This window comes from Arachis ipaensis, chromosome B5, assembly GCF_059453495.1.
Source record: "Arachis ipaensis isolate K30076 ecotype BB chromosome B5, ASM5945349v1, whole genome shotgun sequence".
NCBI classification, from domain to species: domain Eukaryota; kingdom Viridiplantae; phylum Streptophyta; class Magnoliopsida; order Fabales; family Fabaceae; genus Arachis; species Arachis ipaensis.
This window is the reverse complement of record NC_142440.1, coordinates 39,588,011-39,614,897: the sequence shown is the minus strand read 5'-3', so window position 1 is coordinate 39,614,897 and position 26,887 is coordinate 39,588,011. Positions and strand designations below refer to the sequence as shown.

General features: G+C 36.6%; 1 protein-coding gene across 1 annotated transcript; it reads left to right on the top strand.

The window, feature by feature from the left end:
• Positions 1-424: 424 nt before the first annotated feature.
• Positions 425-2,699, top strand: LOC107643551 (homeobox-leucine zipper protein ATHB-13). The gene is made up of 3 exons (XM_016347232.3): positions 425-858; positions 1,090-1,502; positions 2,026-2,699. Exons 1-3 carry the CDS (start codon positions 732-734, stop codon positions 2,422-2,424), a joined length of 939 nt encoding a protein of 312 aa, XP_016202718.1. The 5' UTR covers positions 425-731; the 3' UTR covers positions 2,425-2,699.
• Positions 2,700-26,887: the final 24,188 nt, after the last annotated feature.

Below are 26,887 nucleotides of genomic sequence, written 5' to 3'. Positions count from 1 at the left end.
TACATCACTCATTATAATTTATAAAGACAACTGTCTTTTGCAAAGAAAATAGAAAGAAGAAAAAAAGCACTCTCTACTTGTCTCCCAAGTGAGAAACTAGTTTATCATTAGGAAAATAATTATAATAATTATTACTAGTCATGAGATTACACATGCAAGCACTTCATTGGAATATTGGACAAGTTGAGGCACAGAAGCAAGCAAAGCTTTTCCTTCTCTTACTTTCTAATCACAATTCCCTTTTTTATTTTTTTTCCATACCCTCCTTTATTCTTTCTAATAACTTTCATCTTATTTTCCAACAAATCCTTGACTAATTGGTTTTGCTTTTTATGTACATGAATAATAATTCAGGTGAATTTTATTTATTTCTATATTTATTTTACACTTATTAATATCTCGTATATATTAAGAAAAAAAAAATAGTGATATATATGGAAGTTGATGTGTAGAAACTATAGATTCAAACACTTTCCACCTTCTTCTTCTCTCTCTCTCTTTCTCTCTCTCTCACACACACATACATACATCTATAAGCTATCATCATTCAGCTCCAATTCAAAGAATTTTTGCAGTAAACTTTAGTGCTTTGATTTTCGTTGGTTCTTTAACAATAGCTTGGTTCAAAATTGAGCATATATATGCAATCTTGTTCTTATTCTTCTTCTTATATATAATATTCATCCAAAGTGGCGAATGCAACATCAACATCATCATCATTCAAAGGAGATATGGCTTTCTTACCAGCAAATTTCATGCTACAAACCCCTCACCACCATGATGATCACCACCACCAACAACATCATCCACCTTCCCTCAATTCAATCCTACCAACATGCTCACCCCATGATTATCATGGTATAATAAGAATTCATATATATTCCAATGTTTTGAATTGCAGTTGCAGTTGCTGCTCCAATGAAAATCAGTATCTATATATTTGTGTATAAATATATATTATTTAATTTATTTTCAGTGTGTATTTGTAACTGATTTTTAGTGTACACATAGCAAAGTTGATTTAAAACCATTGTTGCCTAAACAATATATAGACTGAAAAGTGTTGTTGTTTGGAATAATGATATGCAGGAGGGGGAGCAGCAACATTTCTAGGGAAAAGATCCATGTCATTCTCGGGGATTGATCTTGGAGGAGGAGGAGGAGGAGGAGGAGTAGAAGAAGGTAACAACAATGGGGAGGAAGAATTATCAGATGATGGATCACAGATAGGGGAGAAGAAGAGGAGGCTGAACATGGAGCAAGTGAAGGCACTTGAGAAGAGCTTTGAGTTAGGGAACAAGCTTGAACCTGAGAGAAAAATGCAGCTTGCAAGGTCCCTTGGCTTGCAACCAAGGCAAATTGCAATCTGGTTTCAGAATCGAAGAGCAAGGTGGAAGACTAAGCAGTTAGAGAGAGACTACGATCAACTCAAGCGTCAATTCGAAGCCGTCAAATCAGACAATGATGCACTTCACGCCCAGAACCAAAAACTTCAAGCTCAGGTTCGTAGTTCCTTTTGTTTCTAACAGAACAAATTCTAACTATATATGCTTTTTTTTTCAACTTTTATATAGTTTTCAGATCCTTTCTTTCACTCTCCTATGGCCATAATCTCGATTTAATTTTTTAAAATTTTTTATATTATGATTTAAATCCTTTTAGGATCTTATATTTTACATATTTAATTTATTCTTCTGATTTTATTTATAATCTCGGTTTTCTCTGCCAAGCTTCTTCAAGTAATAACTTTTTCTGAAAAGCTGCTTTTTCTTTCCCATTTTTTCTATCATATACAACAACTTCATCAAGATCCTTTTCAGCACTCAGTTGCATGTATGAAATGTTCCTCTTCACCTTGCTTTCATGTTACCATATTCTATACAAATTTAATCGCAACTTAAAACCAAGGCACTAAAAGTAGTGTTTTTTTTATTAAGGATTTGTGGTCCAGACCTTTTTCTCTTTTTTACGACCCAAAAACAATTGTCTAATAATATATATAAGTGGTGCGAGCGATGGGTGCAGATATTGGCACTGAAAAATAGAGAAGCAACAACAGAGTCAATAAACCTGAACAAAGACACAGAAGGATCATGCAGCAACAGAAGCGAGAACAGTTCAGAGATCAAGTTTGATATTTCGACAAGAACACCAACACCAACAACAACAACAACCACCACCACCATTGTTGATAGTCCTCTATCATCAAAACCATTCTTTCCATCTTCATCATCATCCACTAGGCCGCCACATCAGCTTTTTCAGATTTCAAGGCCCGAGATTCATCTTCATCAGTGTCATCAACAGAATAATAATAATAATAATCATGTGGTGGCTAAAGAAGAGAGTTTGAGCAGCATGTTTGTTGCCATGGATGATCAGTCTGGGTTCTGGCCATGGTTGGAGCAGCAACATTTCAATTGATTGATATTGTTAGTCACGTGCAATGTCACGTGATACGGTTTTAAATTGCGGTATAGTGCGTGCAAGTTCAGCCACAATTGCGATTGTTAAGTGTACGTTTTTTGTTCCTCATAATTTCTGAATTGCAGCGCCACTGTTCTGCCGCAACGGTAATTTGAAACTGGGATCCGATGTGGGATATATTTTTTCTTTTTCTTTTATTTTTTGAAGGATTTGGGAATGTAGTTTTTCACCTTTTTTTATGTGAAATTATCAAGAGGGTGTCAATTAACTAATTACCATACTTTTTTAGTTTCGTAAATTAAAAAAAAAGCTCAGGAAAAAAGATGTTTTGGAAAATAAAATATCATAAACATAAAAAAACAGTTAATAAATTAATTATTATATATTTATATATAAATATATATTATTTAATTTATTTTTAATATATATTTTATACTAACAAGTGATTTAGTATTTTTTTTATTTAGAGGTGATTATTTTGAAAACTTGATATATAAAATAGGGTATATGAAAGTAGACATTTTATATAGAACAATAAATAATTATAGGATTGGTTAGCATAAGTAGTATTCTAGCTCTAAAAGATTTTGAATGAAATAATTCTATGGTTGAATTATCAATGGGGTATGACTCGTATGAAAATATTAATTAAACTTGCAAGTGCCACCATGCTTTGCTGATACTAGCCATGGCCCATTATTATCATTTTACTTAATTTATTATAAATAAAGTGGATTCTCTTGGTTTCTTACAAGTTTTTCAAATATTCTATAATCCAATTATTTTTTGCTTGCTTTGGAATCATACCTTTTTGGTGCTGTTGAGGAAAAGTGTTTGGCAGTGCTACGAAGAAATAAAGACACTGCAATGATTCATTGCTGATTTCATTTCATGTTCTGTGTAACAGCGGTGAGCAAAATCCAATTCGACCTTGACAAAACTATACATAAATTAAATGAAAAAATAAAGAGGGAATCAAACACACATTTCAAGAGAGAAAGATGACAAATAGATGGAAGGGTGGAAGAAAACAAACAGAGTTGGAAATGGTCATTCTCGTGAATGAGACGTTGTTGATTTTCTTCTTGTATAGTTATCAAAATGGGATCTGGTTATAGCACTAAATTAGTAATTTTATTGATAAATTATTGGTCGATTAGCATGAATCAAATATACGTAAATAATATTAAAAATACAATTAAAATAAAAAAATTAATGCACTATTAATATAAATTTTATATTTTTATTTTTAAATTTAGAAGTGATCCGAAACTTCTAAATAAAAATAAAAAATTATGTTATTTAAGTTATAATTCGTTGACATAAATTTTATATTTAAATAAAGATTTTTATATAAAATTAATAGTTAGAATCATTAAATAATAATTTAATCAAATTCTTTTAAATTATCGAATAATTCTCAAATATCAATTTCATATAAATATAATATTAAATACCCTAAACATCACAAAAATGTTACATAACTTACGTTGACCGGGTGGTATGTATGGTCGTTCACTAGCTTTTTGGTGATTGGTAGAGTCGATCTTTATAATTACGTGAAAGAATATAAATAAATTAGTTATACTTAATTTTTTGGATTACATGTCAAATTATATAATATTAAATACTTTTGAAATTTTTAAAATAATAATTTTATTATTTTGTACAAGCTAAGGATAGAATTAACTTTTCTAAAAGTGAGAACATTGTAAATTTGATAAATAAAAATACATTATTTGCAATCACTTAACTTTATAAGAATATTAGTGTAATTAAAAAATTCACATATAATTAATAAACAACAATGTTGTAAGCCATATATTTATTATGAGTTTAAATATATTAATTTGTGGGGCATGTCCAAAATCTCTGTTCGTACTTTATTTTGGACACTGATCAGCAGAGTACTCAATCACTAGCTTCACCTTTTCATAGCATTTGATAAAAGATAAGTGATTCCATTTGTGATCATTGTCATCCCGCTACTCTTTAGCAACTAACTAAGGGACGCTTCAATAAAAACGTTTAAAACGTTTTTTTTTTTAAGATATCTTTTAATAATTAAAATTTAATACATATAATTAATTAAATTATATTATTTTTTGTTAAAATTAGACAAATAAATTAATTTGACCAAAAAATAGTTAATTAAATTTTAAATTGGTCTAAATTAATATTATTTTTTATAAAAAATAATTACAATATCTCTATTATAAAAAAATAATTAAAATATTTTTATTATATATATTAATTTTAAAAATTTTAAATTCTATCCTTTTTTTTTCTTCTGTCGTCATAGAATTAGGATTTATAGTTTTTAATATATATATATATAGAGGAATATTTTAATTAGGGATATTATAGTCATTTTTTATAAAAAAAAATATTAATTTAGATCGATTTAAAATTTAATTTATTAAATTTTTGGTTAAATTAATTTGTCCAGTCTAATTTTAATAAAAATAACACAGTTTAATTAATTATATATGTTAAATTTTAATTTTTTAAAAAATATCTTTAAAAAAACGTTTTTAACATATTTATCTAATTGACCACTAATTAATCCATTATTTTGATTTATTTCATTTCAATTTTCAACCTTATTTTCAATACAACCCCCCCCCCCTCTCTCTTCTCCCACACACAAAAAAACACCCCATCTATATATATGGATAACGTGACAATGATTATTGTGGTCAAAGTAGCATTTAAAATAATATATCAGATGAGATGAAATTGTCACAATCTACTGGTTCAAGTAGACTTCTACACGTCATAAAAATATATAAATGATTGTTCGTTGATTATTGCCATGCAAAATAATATTAGAAAATTCAGCTCAGGTGAATGTGCATGCGGTGATATATATACAATAAAAAAATTTCACTGATTCTAATGTTGATTTACAAGTCACACGCCAAAGAGCACTTTGAGGAGGACCTCACCATTTTCATTTTGGTATTTTTAATATTATGTGTTGTTTTCAGAGTTTTGCTTCGAAAAGCATGGATCATATCATATCATGGGGCTATCACATATCACAGTATGAATCTTGTCACGTCATTGTCTATTATTATTTTTCGTTACCCTCTTCTACCACGCTTTGCTTCCATCATTTTTCTTTTCAAATTGATAGCCTCTATAGTCTATTCCGTTACCTATTGCTCTATTTTCTTTCTAGGATGGATGAGTTGTCCCTACACTATTCAGTCTCACTCGCATACACATTTTTGGAATTTTTTTTAAACAATTAAACAATCATTATTTTTAAAAATAAATTAAACTAACGTTAAATACTTGTTTCACTTGATTTTTTGCTAATCTCGATAGAATGTCAAATTAAACCTATATTAAGATCTTAATTTAGAGAGTAGATACAACTCTTATAAAAAAAAAGAGTTCGATCCGAAAATTATTTAGTGTTTATGTCAAAACAAATTGTGTTAAAATACTTGTGACAAATTGCAACTTGTAAAATTCGGTTAATTAATGGCTAATTAATCCATAAATTAAAATATATTCTAAAAAGTGAGAAATGAGGTTTTTATGGTTTAATGTGATAGAGAAATTTAAAACGAGAATTTTGACACTAATTTTAAAGAAATCGACCCAAAATTGGGCCGAACGGGCCAAACCGGACCAACTGGACCCAAGTTGGGCCCAAGGCCAGCCAAGCATCACTCAATTAAAGAGTTCAGCACACTCTCTCCCCTCACAACACACACACACGCTGAAATTAGAAGGGAGAAGGGGTAAGAACATGAAACCCTTGCTCGTATTCACCTCCAACTTCCATTGATCATAACTTTTGATCCGGAGCTCCGATCGACGCACTATTTACAGCCACGCGACCGCGGTATCGAGCTTTACAAAGCCCATAAGGTTGTGCAAGAGGTAAGCCACGTTTCACCTCTGTTCTTCCAGCCTTGATTTTCGAAAATTTTGGACAACAATGTTGAAATTGTGAGTTCCTTTGTGTTATAGGATCACATTAACTTGAAGGGAAGGCTTGTTCTTGCTTCCTTGATCATTGGGTAAGGTAAGAGATCTCAAACCCTAGTAAAAATGTTGAATTTAAGGTTTTGGGTATTGAGTTATTGTGTTTTGGTGTAATATTGTGGCTTAGGCATTAAATATATGTGTATTGGAGCTTAATTGGTGGTTTTGGAAAGCTTGGAAAAGAGCTTGTGCTTGAAAATCTGATTTTGGGAGCTTGGGGGACATTGAGAGTTGAGGAAAAAGTGAAAATTGAAGTGTTCTGGGTGGAACGGAAATCGGCCAAGGTATGGTTTCGGTTTCCTGTAACTAAAATGTAATGTGGTGTGAAAACATAGGCTAGTGACCCTAGGATAGGGCTTTGGAATGTTGATGTAGTTGTTGGATAATTTGGATTGAGTTAAAAACGTATGAATGATGGTAGAAATGATTGTGAGTGGTTGTAATGGTTGGTAAAGCATGTAATGTTGTATGTGATATGAACTATATGTTTGATTGATGATATGGGTTGAGGCTTGAAGGTTGTAGTAGGCTTAGAGAAGGGGGGTTGAATCTATGCCTATCTTTTATGTTACTGGATTAACCCGTTAAAGCAAACTTTCAATTCTGATTCTGTTTGAACTCAGCAGTGAAAAATTTATGTGACAATTTATTTTTGTCTCATGAATATCAGAAAACAGAACAGAGCAGAAAAGAGAAGAGCTAACACCATCATGTATCCTGGTTCGGTTGCCTTGTGCTATGCAACCTACATCCAGTCTCCACCACAACAGTGGTGGAATTTCCACTATAGTTAAAGTATTACATACACCAATTCCACAGGATTGACACAATCTTTTCACACTCAAGTTCTAACCTAACTTGACTTTGCCTATGCTAATACTTAACTCTTCACTCTTAGTGCTAACCCAACTAAGAAAGGGATACCTCACAGGTACAAGAAACAAGACACAGACTTACCTAAAAAAATTTGAAATAACTCTAGGCTTTTCTCTCAAGTGTATCACTCAGCCTCTTTCCACTCATTGGCTTTTACTTGAGCTCTCTCAATATGCCTTTTTCACTACAAGAAAACACGTCTATTGCCACGCTTTTTGAGCTACCGCCACGCTTTTGAAAGGGTGACCTATGAAAGGGTGGCGGTTGCTCTATCGCCACGCTTTTTTCAGTCTATCGCCATGCTTTTTTTTTGCCACGCTTTTTTACAAATTTCCACTTTTAAAAGCGTGGCTGTAGATGGGAGATATGGCCACGCTTTTAAAGCGTGGCGACAGGGAGAGATATGGCCACGCTTTAAAGCGTGGCGACAGGGAGAGATACAGCCACGCTTTAAAAATGTGGCGATAGAGAGAGATACGGCCACGCTTTTAAAGCGTCGCGATAGAGAGAGAAATACAGCCGTAATGAAACCCTGTCGCCACGGAAGAAACATAAGCCTGATGTGCTTCTCCTATCAACTCTATCACCGGCAAAATCTGCATCACAATAACCAACTGCAGAAAAATCATCAATCTTAGGATACCAAAGACCAAAATTGGATGTGCCATGAACATATCTAATGATCCTCTTAACTGCAGAAAGATGAGATTCTTTCTGTTTGGATTGGAATCTTGAACACAATCCAACACTTTGCACAATATCGGGTCTAGAGGAAGTTAAGTACATAAGAGAACCAATCATTCCTCTATACCTAGTCTCATCTACATCTTTCTCAGTTTCTCCCTTATCTAATTTTGAATTAGGGTGCATGGGGGTTCCTATGGGTTTGGCATTTTCCATACCGAATTTCTTAACTAGTTCCTTGGCATACTTTTCTTGATGAATGAAAATATCTTTTTCAGTTTGTTTAATTTGTAGCCCAAGAAAAAAATTAAGTTCACTCATCATACTCATGTCAAATTCACTTGTCATGAGTTTTCCAAATTCAGTGCAAAGGGATTCATTGGCTAATCCAAAAATAATGTCATCAACATATATTTGGACTAGAATGAAAGAATCATTAGAATTCTTAATAAATAGAGTAGTGTCTGTGGTGCCTCTTTGAAAACCATTTTTCAAAAGAAAAGAGCTAAGTCTCTCATACCAAGCTCTAAGAGCTTGCCTCAAACCATAGAGAGCTTTTGATAATTTCAAAACCAGGTGGCTATTTCACATACACTTCTCTATCTATCACACCATTCAAAAATATACATTTCACATCCATTTAATATAATTTAAAACCACAAAACGTAGCATAAGCTAAGAGAATTCTTATGGCTTTCATTCGGGCAACAGGGGCAAAGGATTCATCAAAGTCCATTCCTTCTTCTTGGTCATATCCTTGTGCCACTAGCCTTGCCTTGTTCTTGCAATGCTACCATCCTCTCCTAGCTTGTTCCAAAAAACCCACTTGGTTCCGGTCACTTTCTTTCCATTTGGCCTTGGAACCAATGTCCAAACTTGGTTCTTCTCAAACTCTTGAAGCTCATCTTCTGTTGCCTTCACCCAAGAAGGGTCACCAAGGGCTTCCTTGACATTTTGAGGCTCCATTTCAGAGAGAAGGGCAATGTTTGTTCCTTTATTTGCCTTTCTAGTTGAAGACTGAGTTCTAACCCCATGAGAGATGTCCCCAATGACAAATTTCTCAGGATAATTCTTCAAGAATCTCCATTCACGAGGTCTGGTGGACTTGGAGGTAAATTTAGTTACCAAGGGATTCTGGGAACTGGTGGTTTCAGGATTTCCTTCAGATTCATGAGACAAAATGGAATTGTCTCTTGAATTTTCAGCTACTGTATTTTCTGGTTCAGCTTGACCAGAATTTCCATTTTCATGATTTTGCACAGTTTCATCATCCTTTTGAACTTGATTCCCTACATTACAGTCTTCTAAAACACTTTGCACCAAGTTAGTATCACAAAATATAACATGTATGGACTCCTCAATAATCCTAGCATCTTGATGATAAACTCTATATGCTTTACTAGTTGTGGAATATCCTACAAACAAGCACTCATATGCCTTTGGATCAAATTTACCCAAATTATCCTTGTTATTAAGAACAAAGCATTTACATCCAAACATGTGCAAGTAGTCCAAGTTTGGTGGGTAACCTTTCCAAAGTTCATAAGGAGTTTTCTTCAAAAATTTTCTTATGATAGTTCTATTCAAAATGTGGCAAGCTGTGTTAACTGCTTTAGCCCAAAGGAATTTTGGAACATTACTCTCACAAAGCATAGCTCTTGTCATTTCTTATATGCTTCTATTTCTTCTTTTCACAACACCATTTTGTTGTGGTGTCCTTGGACAAGAGAAGTTGTGAGATATTCCAAATTACTCACAAAAGGATTCAAATAAATTATTTTCAAATTCTATTCTATGATCACTTCTTATAGAAGAGATCTTTAAATCCTTTTTATTTTGAATTTTCTTGCAAAAAGGTTCAAAGGCCGAAAAGGCTTCATTTTTGTGTGCAAGAAATAAAACCCAACCAAACCTAGTATAGTCATCCACAATCACTAAACCATAATATTTACCACCTAGGCTTTAAATTCTTGTTGGACCAAATAAATCAATGTGTAGCAACTCAAGTGACCATTTAGTAGAGATGTCTTCCTTTGGTTTAAAAGAACTTTTTGTTTGTTTTCCCATTTGGCAAGCATCACAAGTGATGTCTTTGTCAAACCTTATCAAAGGAAGACCTCTTACTAACCCTTTCTTTACAAGTTTGTTTATTTGAAACATACTTGCATGGCCCAATCTCTTGTGCCATAGCCACTTTTCAGATTCTTTAGAATGAAAACAGGCTACATTTTGATCTTTTAGTTCATCAAGGGTAAGTCCAAAAACATTATTACAACTCTTGGCAACAAAAAGTACTTCATTAGTATTTTCATTTACCACACAACATTCAAATCTTTCGAAAGTCACTAAGTATCCTAAGTCACACAGCTGACTTATACTCAAAAGATTGTGCTTCAATCCACATACCAAAAATACATCATCAATAAAAGTAGAGTGTTCATTACCTACTTTTCCAACAGCAATAGTTTTACCATTACCATCATCTCCAAAGGTCACAAAACCTCTATCATACTTGTTTAGTTTGATGAAGTAAGTTGACCTTCCAGTCATGTGCCTTGAACATCCACTATCCAAGTACCATGATGAATGGATTTTTGCCAGTAAAGAATTCATAATGAATTTCCGTTGCAAGTATAGTTTCTAAACCAACAAGAATCCTTTCATACAAAAAATTGTTTGTCACTAAAGCAAACCCAATAAAAATAAACTAAAGTATTTAAACCTTGGGTCGTCTCTCAAGGAATTGCAGGGAAGTATGTTACTATTGGTTATGGAAAAGTATCTTTTTGGGTTTTTGAAAGGTTGAACAAGAAATGTAAATGATAAGAAAATAAACTAATAATTAAGAAAGCTCTTGGCAAGGTATAAGAATTAGAAGTCCTATCCTAGCTATCCTTATCAATTGTGACATTAATTGTCCATTACTCCCACTTAGTTAACCTCTAACTATGGAGAAAAGTCAAGTGGATGAATCAATTTGATTCCTCAAGTCCTAGTCAACTCCTAAGGAAAGACTAACTTTAGAGGCATCCAAATCAACTAGCAAATTTCAATTATCAATCAACAAAGGAGTTTGATAACTCAAGAGTCTCCAATTACTCAACCAAAGCCAAGAATATAAAAATATAACTTAGAATCCTCCCAAGCATTTTATCAAACACTTACAAGGCACACTATAAAAGCATAGAAAAGCAATAAGAGATAATAAATTCTAAACAATCAATTGCAAGCATCAATGATAACAATTAAAGGAAGAAGCAATAAACATGAAATACCTCAAATTGCATTAAATAGAAAATCAAATCTAACATGGAGTTCATAAACCAAATTGGGGAAATAAACAAATCAACAAGAGGAATATAGATAAACTAAAGTACTAAAACAAATAAGAGTAGAAGAGAAACTAAATTAAACTAAGATAGAAAAATAGCTAAATCTAAGAATCCTAAAACCTAAAGAGAGGAGAGAGCCCCTCTCTCTAGAAAACTACATCTAAAACCTAAAATTATGTGAATGAAAGTTGTGTGTATGAATGAATGATTCCCCTACTCTGTAGCCTCTAATCTGTATTTTCTAGGCCGAAAATTGGGTCCAAACTCAGCCCAAAATCGCCCCCCAGTGTCTTCTGCGTTTTCTGCACGTGACGCATGTCATGCGTACGCGTCAGTTACGCGTACGCGTCAGGTACGCACACGCGTCACCGTGCAATTTTGCTTTTCACGCGCACGCGTCAGGTACGCGCGCGTCGTTCCTAGCTGGCCAGCTCCTTAGTTTCTTGTGTTTCTTCCATTTTTACAAGCTTCCTTTCCATCCTCTAAGCCATTCCTGCCCTATAAAGCCTGAAAACACTTAACGCACATATCAAGGCATCAAATGGTAATAAGAGAGAATTAATAATTAGCAAATTTAAGGCCAAAGAAGCATGTTTTCAATCATAGCACAGAATTAGGAAGGAAAATGTAAAACATGCGAATTATATGAATAAGTGTGAGTTTAGTGGATAAAATCCACTCAATTAAGTACAAAATGTACCACGAAATAGTGGTGCATCAAATCTCTAATTTAAGAAAATTGTCGTGTTGGTATAGAATTTCACACAAAATGAATGAATTCTCGTTGCAAGCATAGTTCTACACCAACAAACAATCCTCCCAATAAAAAATTTATGGTTTTGTCACAAGTATAAACCCCAATAAAAATTTACCAAAGTATTTAGACTCCGGGTCGTCTCCCTAGGAATTGCAATGAAGTGTATGCATATTGGCTATGAAGGGGTAAAAGGGGTGTTTGTTTGATAAAAGGGGCAATAAAATAAATGGCAAGAAAAGTAAATCAAGCAAGTATTTAAAGAAGACAAGTAAATAAGAGAAAGCAAGTAATAAAGAGAGAGACATTCATGGCAAGGATAGAGAATGTAGGCTTTCTATCCTAGTCATACAATGATTAATTCATCTTATTTAGTCAACTCCAACAAATGGAAGAAGGTATCATGTCATCTTCACATAGGGAGAATGTCAAACAAGACTAATCAATCATATCACAATAATAAACAAGAATCTATCTCATTACGTCATCCTCGAAGATAGAAGAAGGTATCATATTATCTTCACACTCGAAGAAAGTCTAACAAGACTAGCTAATCTCAATCCAAAAGTCCTAATCAACCCACTAAGTGAATTATCAAGAGATTAGAGTTAATGGAAACAATATTAGCTAACAACTCTAGATCACCAACATAAGTTGAGTTTTCATGACTCAAGATTGCCTAATTACTCTTTCTAAGCCAAGAATGCACAAAATCTACTCTAACATCCAACCAAACATTTTGTCAAACACTTGGAAGGCATAAAAGGAAAGCATAATAAATGACAAGAAATAGTAAAATCTACCAACTACAAATTGTAAGGAGACAAGATCAACAACTCAAATTCACAATAAAAGACATCAAACATCAATTACATTAATAGAAAATCTAAATCCAACATGAGTTCATCATCACAAAAGAAAGCAAAATGAGAATTTAACATTACAACTAAGAAAGACAAGATGTAGAAGTGAGAAATTGTGAAAGAAACAAGATGAAATCAAGTAATTAATTCAAGATCCAAGACATTTTAACCTAATCCTAACCTAATTCTAGAGAGAAGAGGGAGCTTCTCTCTCTAGAAAACTAACTAAAGGCTCATGTTGACTAACTAATTGCTCCCCCTTTGCTTGGAGTTCAATTCTGCATGAAATACACTCAGAAACAAGTTGAATTTGGGCCTGGGCAGCTCAGAAATCGCCCCCAACATTTTGCCTTTAAGTGGGTCACGTGCTAGTATCGGCGCGTACGGGCCATGTGCGCGTGCGCGTCGATTGGCTATTTCTTCACCCGCGCATATGCAGCATGTACACGTGCGCGTCCTTATGTGAAATCACTTCTGTGCGTGCGCGCCTTGTACACGTGCGCGCCAATCGATGAATTCCCAATTCTTGTTTCTTCATGCATTCTCCACTTTGTATGCTTTTCTCCTCATTTCTTCCATCTAATACTTGCCTTATGAACCTGAAATCACTCAACAAACACATCAAGGCATCGAATGAAATTAAAGTGAATCAAAATCACCAATCTAAGGGCCTAAAAAGCATGTTTTTACACTTAAGCATAATTCAAGAGAGAATTACAAAACCATGCTATTTTATTGAATAAATGTGGGAAAATGTGATAAAATCCCCTAAAATAAGCACAAGATAAACCACGAAATCGGGATTTATCAAATCTCCCCACACTTAAACTAAGCATGTCCTCATGCTAAAATCAAGAAAGAAGCAAAGGGTATCAACATTTATTCAATGCAAGTTAACTAAATGCAATCTATCTATATGCAACCTATTTACATAATGCAATGGCTTAGTCAAAATAAATCAATCTCCAAGAATATATATGCAAGAACAAGGGCTAAGGCAATAACAATCAAAGCAAACCACAGTTGGATTGAATCATTGAAAGATTTTACAAACTTGCAAGAAAAGATGATCATGGGTGGAAACATGTAATTGAGCGATCGAACCCTCGCCGGATGTGTATCCGCTCTAGGCACTCAAGTGTATGGGGTTGATTCACTCAATTCTCCCCAATCATGCTTTCTAAGATTTATTTTTCATCTAACACTCAACAATTATTTTATGTATGCATACAAATATCATGAGGGCTTTGTCAAGGTAGGATGCATATGGTCAAGTGAGCTTAAGATTTGAATCTTTGATTAACTTAAACTTCTCACCTAACCTATGACAACTTATACAATTCTAAACAACCTAGCTATCCATTCTTCACTTTTACACACACTCATGTATTCTCTTTTGATCACCACACATATGCATTGATCATTATTAAGCTTTGAACCTTGGGGCATTTTTGTTTTTTTTTTTTTGTTTTTTTTAAAGAACTAAAACATATACAAGAACATCAATGCATATGGTTTACACATGATTAATATATGAGTATGTTTCCAATTCCCAAAATTTTTCAACAAAAACACACACACTTTTATCTCTACCCAATGTACCCAACTTTTCCAAAATCTAGTAATGAACACTCTCACTAACCTAAGCTAACCAAAGATCTAAACAAGGGACATGTATTGTTTTTCACTTAGGCTTGTAATGTGCTACAATTAAGAACAAATGGGTTAAGCATAGGCTCAAAATTGGCTAACAATGGAAGATAAAAGATAGGCTATTTGGGTAAGTGAGCTATTTGAATAATGGCCTCAATCATATAAATGCATGTATACACAAAATAATGGACATAAAGAATCAAGCAAATCAAAGATTACAATCATAGGAAGAGAATAATGCACACAAGAATGAAAATAAGTGGTTATATGATGTAACCACACAATTAGGCTCAAAACTTACATGCTTGTGTTCTTTGCTCAAAACATGATCCACAAAGTGTGTTAATCAAGCAAGTTCTAAAGAAATTTTTTTTCAACCAATTGGAGTGGTGCTCTAGAAATGGAATTCTTGAAAATTTTCATCATATTGATTAAGCTTATTCTAATGCAAGGTTATGATTTAGAAAATTTTAAAAATTTTCCCTTTCCCTAGTTTACCCCATTTTCAATCAAAATATAATCCTTATACAAAAAGGGTCAACTAGGTTTTAACAATCCAAAATATTTTTCTAATCACAATCAAAAACCAAAATGCAATATACACATATATAATAAAAGTGTACAACAACCAAAATAAGGATATCCACAATAGAAAATATGTACAATAATCCTAAAATAATCTCAAAGATAAAGTGCAAAAATTGAAATAAAGTAGCACAGAAAAACTAAAGGATAAATGTCTGAAAGTTCACCACGCAAGTGATATCCACCGGTCACGAACGATGACCTCCCCACACTTTAGGATGAAGCATCGTCCTCGATGCTACTGTTAAAGCTCGGGGTGGGATCAACAGTCGCGCCGGGCTGTGGCTCAGGCTCAGGCTGTGGCTGTGGTACTGGCTGTGAGTCCTCAGGGGTCTGCTGAACCTCTGTGGTGGCCTGTGTCTCTGGTGGTGCCTCCTGCTGAGTCGGCTCCTCAACATGCTCCTCCTCCTGATGAGTCGGCTCCTCAACATGCTCCTCCTCCTGATCCTGCTCGTCGGAGGTGGGAGAGTCTGGGAACGGAGGTAGCTCAATACCCTGTGATACAAACACCTGGTCTATGCGATCGAGACGTCGCATGATACGATACTCGCTGCGCTCCATGAAGCAAAACAGGCACTACACCAACAGGTATGTCGGCTCAGGTGCAAGAGGTGGTGGCAAGGATGCTGCGACTGAAGTAGAGGAGGGTCCTGCTGCTGCTGCTGATGATGAGGGCTGAGCTGCCTCCACCACTCCTCTGGCTCGAGAATGGCGTCTGGGTGGGGGCTTCTCGTGCACTCACCCACCCCATTGAATAGTAACCTCCTTGTCGTCGTCATCTGGGGGTGGTGGTGTCACATCATCGTCCTCCCACGGGACATCAGCTTGCTCAATCATGCTGGTGACCAGTGTAGGAAATGGCAAGAGGCCACGGATATGCACGTGCCACATACTCTGCCTGATCAGTCGGGGGAAGTCGACCTCCTTCTCCTCCATCACACAACCAATCAGAACTAGCATATCCATCGGGATCTCTGAGAAGTGAGTGGTGGACAGGACATAATAGGCCAATATATGCTGCCAAGTCTTAGCCTCTCTCGATAGATAAGTGAAAAGCATCCCCTTGGGCTTCTTGTTTCCAGAATCCATCACCCAAGGGGCGTCAGGTGTGGTAATCACGCGCTTTAGCACCTCATAATCAAAAGTTATGCAGTGGATAGCTATCTCTGCCTGCTGACAGGCGCATGAGTCACCAGTACGAGGTCGGCAAAGCAATGCCTCCCCAATAGCTACCTCGGTGATCAGAATCTCTCTACCCCGCACTTGGACTGAATCAAGAGTGGCACGAAATAAGTTACAGTAGAATTCTCTCACCCACGAAGTGTTTATCTTCCCCAAATCTCTATCAACAAAGTCCAAGTCCAACTGCAGAATACGGTTGTTGATGGCGCGTCTCACATCATTGGGAAGGACCAGTTTCTTCTCAATATTCAGGTTCGTTCCGATATTTAGGGAAGCGAAGCTCACAGTAGAGGTTGGAGAACTTGATTGGGTCAGTGGATGGGAGTAGCTGATTCTCCTTGTCCACATCATTCAGCGGATTCTTAGCATAATTAGCATAAGGTGATGGGGTAGAGGCTTTAGAGCGCTTTCTCTTCTTTGAAGTAGTGGCTATAGCTTTTCCTTTGTCTGACATCCTGAAAAACAGTTATGATATGATATAAGCAATTAGCCAAGTAGATATAAAGCACTCAAGGTAGGACATATTCATGAAATGAGTGAAGAAAAGAGAATTCTTGGAATGCAAGTAACAAATCTCAGAATTCAAACTAAGTCACAAACCAAGAATTCAAACTACAATTGCACATTGCTTATTCATTGAGCGTAAGAAACGTCATATTCAAAAGATTGATTAAAGGGGTTATGTCTAAAACAAAAGGAAGAAATCAGTTGGTTAATCAAGTTAGAGTTAGAAATTAGTTCAAAAATCAGTGATATGACAGTTATCGGCTCAATTAAAAGAAGTGTACAAAATAGGAATGCAAGGATATTCACAACCATGAAATGCACATAGTCATTGATGATGAAATATGATATTGTCAAAAAGCAATCAAGATGAGAACAAGTCATCAATCAATGTAAAGATCACTAGGGTTGTATGAATTGGTGTTGGTAAAATCAAAACTTTGAAAAACAAGTCAAACAAGAAACATTCAACACCAAGTTCAAAGAGGCATGAAGGTCACAAGGTTGAGATAAGAGTTGAAAATTTTATGCACCATGTGACTAAAGGTAATTTGGGTATAGAGAAAATGAGTCACATTAGCCACATAGGTGGAAGAAATCATCAACCTTGTGAAAGCAAGCAAATGGGGCTCAATTTCAAATGAAAACCAAGTTTATGGTCAATCTGAAAATTTACTCAAACTATTCAATGCATAGAAGTAAATCAACATTGTAAACAAGCAAAGAATATAATAAGCATGACCAAAACTTGTAAACACGTCCTTGAAGAGTTTCCAAAACCATTTAGCAAACAAAATTCTATTGACACAGAAATTGTCAAATAGAAGCTTGTTGCATCAATTAAACAATGTTATTTCATGAAACATGGTTAGAAAAAATCCGGCAGCATTTCAGTAGTAAATTGGCCATATTCCAAATTCAAACAATTAATTCAGACTCCATATGAATATTTGACAGTAAACACGCAGCAATCACATGTGAATTCATATGAAATGAACATTTAAGCCAATCTTGCAACAGCAAAACATCAAAAAGCAATTTAAACTAAACTAACCAGCAACAAGCAGCTATGAACAATTAAGCAACTAGTAGCCATGAGCAAATAATGGCTGAAGTTATAGCACCAAGACAGTTCAGTAGCACTCTTTTTCTTGAATTCAACAGCCATTCCAGAAGCAGCATGAATCCAAACAATTAAGCATAATTGAATTCAACAATAAAGTGCAATTTGGAAAAGAACTCAGCCCACAGCACTCAGCAAGAACACAGCAATAATGACCAGCCAGGCAATAGCATCAAGCAGAACAAACAAGCCAAGGAAAACCATAGAAGCAGCAACACTTTCAATCATCATCATTATTCAAAACAAACCTAAATCCACTATCCAGCTCAGATTCTCTAACCACCTAATCAACTAACATGCATTTCTAACTAACTAAGCTAATTAACAAAATTAATCATAAGGCAGTAAAAAAAATAGAACAGAAAAAAGACAGAGACCTGGAAGCAGAGCAAAAGCAGAGACGTGGGGAAAGGACAGAGGGAACAGCAAGGTAGTGCTGCCAGTAGTGGTGCTTACAGAATGCTCACGGGCAACAATGGGGTTGTGGTGACAGAGGCAGTGGAGCTGTGAGAGGAGATGGAGCAGAGGATGGGGTGAGAAATGGGGACAGAGAGAAAGAAGGAGGGGGGAAAAGAGTGACAAGGCGGCCGACGGCAGTGGTGTTGTCGGCGTGGTGGAGGGTGTTGGAAGATTTGAAGGTTGTGGAAATGGAAGAGGAGAGGGAAAGACGTTGGAGAAGAGAAGGGTTGGGGCACGACTGCATTAGGGCTTTTCGCGTCCTTGGGGTTAGTAGATTTTGAATCCACGCGTGCGCGCAGCGTACGCGTCCGCGTGGATGGGAGAATAAGGAAGTGGCACTGGAGTGTCATATGCGCCCGCGCGTGGATGGGTGAATTGAGAATGGGCGCGGACGCGTACGGTGTGCGTCCGCGCGGGTGAGCTGGGCCAGAGGCACAAAACTGGCCCAGAGTTGGCATAACTCTCGGGTATGTGGCCTGGGTGATGCAAAAATGCATCGACGCACGTGCGCACTGTGCGCTTGCGCGTAGATGAGTTGATTAATGATAGGACGCGGAGGTGCCAGGTGCGCCTACGCGTGGGTAGGGAAACGCAAAGGGGCGCGGACGCATACAACGTGCGTCTGCGTGGGTTGAGGCACAGAGTTGGCACAAAATTGGCACAACTCTTTGGTCCTTGGCCCAGAAAGCTTAAATGCGCAGCTGACGCGTGCACGCACAGTGCGCTTGCACGTGGCTGGTGTTTTTTTTAAGCGTATCAAGAAGAGCTCAAAATCTTCCCAACCTCCTCTAGGACTCTAAAACCAGCTAAAATGCAAAATCAAACGTATTTTTAAATTTTTGAGGATTTTTCAAACAAATTGAGGAAACTTGCAATCCAAGCAAAAACTCAAATTCAAAGAATCATCCCTAATTAAGGCAGAGAATCCATAAACGCCTTAGCAAGCAAAGCAAAATATACTAAGAAGTAAAGAAACTATATACAATGGAATTCAATTCATTCATTCATTATATCTACAAGAGAACGGAAAGAGTTTACCATGGTGGGGTGTCTCCCACCAAACACTTTTGGTTTAAGTCCTTAAGTTGGACATTTGGAAGGTTCCTTGTCAAGGTGGTTTATGCCGGTATTCATCCTTGAACCTCCAAGAGTGCTTGTCCTTCAATTGGTTGTCAGAAGTTCTAACCACTTTCACCAAGCCTTGGTGAGGTTCTCTCCAAGATATGAGCTTCCAAAATTGGTTTTCATGATGTGATCCAGGATCCCATATCTTATCTTCGCACCCATCTTCTAGCTGATCGCCTTGATTCCATCCGGGTGACAAGAAAGCTGAATCCTCATGAAGGCACCAAACTACCCTCATAGACCTATTTAATTGAGCACGACACCAATCCACGCTCCTCAATTTTGAGCTTCCAACCATAATGAGTCTAGATTTACAACACCAACCACTAAACATCCTCCTCTTTCGCTTAATTCCACAAAGCGCCCTAAGTTGGCCATCCGTCTCAAGCAAACCATACTCAAGTGGGATAACAAAGCTAAGAGTTAGAAGTTTTACCCACTCAAATGAAAGATTGGACGACAACCTAGGTGGAAGAGTTCCCAATGATCTTGACAAAGCACGCTCTACTCCCGTCCATCCTCTTCTAGAGTCTTCCACCACTTGGCAAGGTTCTTCGAGCTTTACCTCTCGCTAAGCCTCTTCAAGTTCACACTCTTCTTCACCAATTTATTCTATCTCTTTTCCATCACTCTCATCATAGACAGGAGGTTTAGTGAAGTCTACCTCGTCATCAATTCCAAGCACAGTGGGAAAGGACTCATCAAGCTCAAAGGGATCATATGATGATTCGGAATCATCATAAATAGGAGTGCTTGTTGCTTGGGACACTTCTTCCAATTCTTCATTCACAATATGCCTTGGAGGTTGCACGTCCTCCTCAACATTGCTTTCTAATTTACTGGAAGAAGGCTCAACAAGATCATCAAGGGGATTGATCAATGTGGACAAAAAATTACTAATGATGGAATCCACTTCTTGATCAATTTCCTTCGATTCTTTATCCACTTCTTCAACATCACTCTCCTCTTTAACATCCCTTCCAAACTTCGTAGAAGAGGGCTCTTCAACTTGAAATTCCTTTATGTGCTCAACATATCCTAAACATCCAACCACTACTTCCTTTTGTTCACTAAATTCCACCTCCTCCTCTTGTTGTACTTCTTGTCTTAATTCCTCCTCCTTACTATGGAGCTTCAAGTTCACTCCCTCGCCAAGCTCTTTGGTTGCTTTTCCACATTCAACAATGGGAGCACCTTGATCGCATAGGCTTAGGCGGGATGAGACCATGTTACTAATGGCTTCTACCATGATAGCCATTTTTGGTCTTAACTCCGTAAACTTCTTTTCATCCTCCTCTTGTCGCCTTAAGATATGAGATTCAGGATCTCTCAATTCCAACAAGGGGGCTTCATCGGAAGGTGATGGTAGAAGAGAAGGTTCATTGTTCGAGGGAAGGTTTTTATAATTGGAAGGTGGTTCATATTGGTGAAATCCTTGAGGTGGTGTGTGTGGACTTTGTGGGTCATGGGAGTATTGGTGTTGGAAAGGTGGTGGGTCTAGATGCGGTTCATATGGTGGTTGGTATGGTGGTTGGTATGGTGGTATGGGTTGGGGTCATATGGAGATAAATGGTGGTAGAAAGCTTGTGAGTAAGGTGGTTCAAAATTATATTATGGAGGGGATTCATATGCATGTGGTGGTTGGGGTTGACAATCACAATAAGGATCATCACACACATTGGATTGGTATACATTAGGATTAGGATTATACCCATATGAATTCGGAGGGGGTTGTTGCCAAGAAGGTTATCCATAAGCTTGGGACTCCTCCCATCTTTGATTTCCAAATCCTTGATGCACATCCTCATTGAAGCTTCCATTTCCTACAACATAGTTTGAACCAAACTCATAGCCAAAATGATGAGAATTCATGGTGATAAGATAAGACAAAAATAAAACTAATAAGAAACAAAGAAAACAAAGTCCTACAACTAGCAGAAGCCAACAAACAAGCCAAAAATCAAGCTATTCACAATATATACAATAGCCAACAACATAGCACCATTGCTATCCCCGGTAACGGCGCCATTTTGATTTAAGAGAATTGTCGTGTCGGTATAGAATTTCACACAAAATGAATGAATTCTCATTACAAGCATAGTCCTACACCAACAAACAATCCTCCCAATAAAAAATTTATGGTTTTGTCATAAGTACAAACCCCAATGAAAATTTACCAAAGTATTTAGACTCCGGGTCGTCTCCCTAGGAATTGCAATGAAGTGTATGCATATTGGCTATGCAGGGGGTAAAAGGGGGGTTTGGTTGATAAAAGGGGCAATAAAATAAATGGAAAAAAAAGTAAATCAAGAAAGTATTTAAAGAAGACAAGTAAATAAGAGAAAGCAAGTCATAAAGAGAGAGATATTCATGGCAAGGATGGAGAATGTAGGCTTTCTATCCTAGTCGTACAATGATTAATTCATCTTATTTAGTCAACTCCAACAAATGAAAGAAGGTATCATGTCATCTTCACATAGGGAGAATGTCAAACAAGAATAATCAATCATATCACAATAATAAACAAGAATCTATCTCATTACGTCATCCTCGAAGATAGAAGAAGGTATCATATTATCTTCACACTCGAAGAAAGTCTAACAAGACTAGCTAATCTCAATCCAAAAGTCCTAATCAACCCATTAAGTGAATTATCAAGAGATTAGAGTTAATGGAAACAATATTAGCTAACAACTCTAGATCACCAACATAAGTTGAGTTTTCATGACTCAAGATTGCCTAATTACTCTTTCCAAGCCAAGAATGCTCAAAATCTACTCTAACATCCAACCAAATATTTTGTCAAACACTTGGAAGGCATAAAAGGAAAGCATAATAAATGACAAGAAATAGTAAAATCTACCAACTACAAATTGCAAGGAGACAAGATCAACAACTCAAATTCACAATAAAAGACATCAAACATCAATTACATTAATAGAAAATCTAAATCCAACATGAGTTCATCATCACAAAAGAAAGCAAAATGAGAATTTAACATTACAACTAAGAAAGACAAGATGTAGAAGTGAGAAATTGTGAAAGAAACAAGATGAAATCAAGTAATTAATTCAAGATCCAAGACATTTTAACCGAATCCTAACCTAATTCTAGAGAGAAGAGGGAGCTTCTCTCTCTAGAAAACTAACTAAAGGCTCATGTTGACTAACTAATTGCTCCCCCTTTGCTTGGACTTCAATTCTGCATGAAATACACTCAGAAACAAGTTGGATTTGGGCCTGGGCAGCTCAGAAATCGCCCCCAGCGTTTTGCCTTTAAGTGGGTCACGTGCTAGTATTGGTGCATATGCGCCATGTGCACGCACGCGTCGATTAGCTATTTCTTCACCCGCGCGTATGCGGCATGTACGCGTGCGCGTCCTTATGTGAAATCACTTCTGCGCGTGCGCGCCCATCGATGAATTTCCAATTCTTGTTTCTTCATGCATTCTCCACTTTGTATGCTTTTCTCCTCATTTCTTCCATCCAATACTTGCCTTATGAACCTAAAATCACTCAACAAACACATCAAGGCATCGAATGGAATTAAAGTGAATCAAAATCACCAATCTAAGGGCCTAAAAAACATGTTTTTACACTTAAGCACAATTCAAGGGAGAATTATAAAACCATGCTATTTCATTGAATAAATGTGGGGAAAGGTGATAAAATCCCCTAAAATAAGCACAAGATAAAACACAAAATCGGGGTTTATCAATCTCCCCACACTTAAACATTAGCATGTCCTCATGCTAAGCTCAAGGAGACAAAGGAATGAATGGGGGAAAGTAAGACTCATGAAATGCAACCTATATATGCAACTATATGCTAAGATGTTTTTGTCTACTTGGTTAAAAGTAAACAAGTTCTCCAAGACTAAAATAAATCAGATTTCACTAATTCAAATCTTACAGTAAAAGACAAGTAATCGCTCAAGTGTCTAGGGTTATTCACTCTACTCTTCTCTAGTCATGCTTTCTAAAATTTTATTCTTCATCTAACCAATCAACAAATATTTAGTGTACCAATGCAAACATCATGAGGTCTTGTCAAGGTTGTAATGGGGCTAAGGTAAGGGTGAGGATATATGTATGGCCAAGTGAGCTATAATATTAATCTTTTTTTTTTTCTGATCTTACATGAGTATGCACCCAAATTCCTAATATCCAAATAAAGTAGAAACATAACACATTCCTATTAACCCAGGTTCCCACAATTTTACACACTTAATTGATACACAATCTCTATCTTAAGCTAACCAAAGATTCAATTGGGGTAATTAATTATTTTTTCGCTTAAGGCTAGTGATGTGGTGAAATATAGAACAAAAGGGGCGTTAAAAGGCTCAAAGTGGCGAACAAAGGTAATTGAAATGGTTGGCTATTTGGGATAAGTGAGCTAATAACAAATGATGGCCTCAATCACATATAAGCATGAATATACTAAATAATGGACATATAGAATGGAACAAAGTAAAGGTTGCAATCATAGAGAAGAAAACACACAAGAATAAAATATTATGGTTAAATAATGTAACCATATAATTAAGCTCAAATCTTACAGATGGTGTATTCTTAGATATAAACCATGTTCCAAATTATATTCTTCAAAGAAGTTTAACAAAAAAGTTTTAATTTAAATTAGTGAAATGCTATAAAAAGGGTCTTGAAAAAGAACTTATCACTCCAACCAAGTAGTGGTAGAAGAACATGCACAAAATCAAACAAACATGCAATCAAACATGCAAATGCAACAACTAATTGAGCAAGAAAAATTAAATATTGGTGTTGAAATAGGAAATAACTAACCCACGGAAGTCGGTATCGACCTCCCCACACTTAAAGATTGCACCGTCCTCGGTGCATGTTAAGATGTGCAAGTGGACGGGTTGCTCCAACTGATGCTTTTCTCCAAAGATTGTGCAGATGGACTTGTCTGTCGTCCCATTGAGAAGCTTTTCCTTTCCCTTCTCGGTGGCCATCCTGAAAGAAGAAGAAAAAGAAGAAAAGTAACCCAGAAATAAAGATAAGGAAACAAATAAAGTATGGGTGGGTTAATGCCAAATAATGAGGGTCTCAATTACATGGTAGCTACAACATGCAAGTGAGAAAATAGTATAAGCACATGGCATATCAATAGTGCAAAAATTGCAACAATGGGGAAGAGATAGTAGGTAATGAAAGATAGTATAAATTCATGTCAATACAAAAGGAACACAGGTGTCATAAAAGATTGGCATTGACAGATAAATAATATCATCCAACAGTGTAAAACAAGTCACTAAGCACCAAAATAATACCAAAAAAGATACAACAGTGGAAGAAGAACATTTAACACCAATGGTAAAATAATAACTTAAAAAAGAAAATAAAATATGCACAAAATTAAAATGCGATGAATGAAAGTATGCAAATCTAATAAGAAAAATAGAATAAAAGAGAATAAGGATGAGAAGTTAAAGAAATGAATAAGAGGAAAGTAAGAAAGGAGGGAGAAAGAAGGAGAAAGGAGAGAAGAAAGAAGTAAGAATTGAAAAACAGGGCGCGACGCGCACGCGTGCATCACGTGTACGTGTGAAAACTGAGTTGGCCATTCGACGCGTAAGCGTCGCCCACGCATACGCGTGGGTGGTCTGAAAGCGAAATGACGCGCCCGTGTCAGGGACGCGTACGCGTGGGTGATTTTCTGCCTCTATCACAGTTCCAGCGCGAGGGCAGCACAACTCTCGGGTCAAACACCCATTTACGCCGATTGTCCTATCCACGCGTGCGCGTCAGGGACGCGTACGCGTGGGTTGCTAAGGTTGCAAGTGACACACACGCGTGATGTACGTGTATGCGTGGGTCGAATTGTGCCTCTAGCACACCAGCCGCACGATTCCATCACAACTTTCTGTTCGTTGGATGGGATAGCAAAATTTGGAATCGACGCCCACGCGTGGCCTATGCGCACACGTGCCCTTTTTTTTTTATGCAGAATGCAAAATGCAGAATGCAGATGATTTTGCAGAATGCAGATGATTATGCAGAAATTATGAATGAACACTAATAAAAATAAAATAAAATAAAGCTAAAAAAATGAAAGGTCGTACCATGGTGGGTTGTCTCCCACCTAGCACTTTTAGTTAAAGTCCTTAAGTTGGACATTTGGTGAGCTCCTTGTCATGGTGGCTTGTGCTTGAACTCATCTTGAAACTTCCACCAATGCTTGGACTTCCAATAAGCTCTAACATCTCCAAGTGAATTTACCAAGCCTTGATGAAATTCTTCACAAGCTTTGAGCTCCCAAAGTTGATCCTCTTGTATGCCCAGATCCCAAATCTTGTTTCTACACCCGTCTCGAAGTGGATCACCATTGTTCCAACCGGGTGGCAACCAGTCCAAATTATCTATACAATACCAAACTCTTTTCTTAAATCCAACCAAAGGTTCACTAGTTCCACCTTTGCATCTAGTTCTTGAAGTGTCAACCTTGATGAGCCTTGATTTGTAACTCCAACCACTAAACATCCTTCTCTTATACTTAATGCCACAAAGTCTCCTAAGTTGACCATCTGTTTCAAGAATACCATACTCAAGTAGGACAGTAAAGTGAATAGAGATAAGTCTTACCCACTCAAATGAAGGAGTAGATGGCCGCCTAGGTAGAGGAGTCTCCACGTTCTTGACAAAGCGTACTCAACTCCCGTCCACCCTTTCCGGAGGACTTCCGCTTCCATATCATTCTCAAACTCAATCAGGGAAGGGTCTTCATATTTGAGGAGTTCATTTGCGGATGTAGATTCATCACTAGGAGGATTGGATTCATGATCCTCATCACCAAGGGAACTTGCTTTTTGATCTATCCCATCCAAGTCTTCATAAGGAATATGCCATGGAAGTTGTGCACTGGCCTTCTTGACATCAATTTCAATCTTCTTGGAGGAATACTCTGTAACTCTAGATTCCCATGGAGGTTCAGCATTTTCTAAGTCTTCAACCACTTCTTCCTCTTCAACTATTATGGCTTCCTCCACTTGTTCCAATACAAAATCACGCTCCTCATTGTCCACCGGAGTTTCAAGTGTCTCCTTCATGCTACGCTCTTCTATTAATTCTCCACATGTAGCCATGGGAGTGCTTTGAGTGTCGAAGCGCAGAGAGGCTAAATTACCTACTACTTCGGTCAAGGTAGCTACGAACTCTTGTGTTGTCCTTTGCATCTCTCTTTGCCCTTGAAGAAAAACACTTAGAGTGTCATTCATTGGAGATTGGGGTGGATATGAGGGTGGTTCATCATAATAAGGATGTGGCGGTTCAACACTTTCCATCTTTTCCACT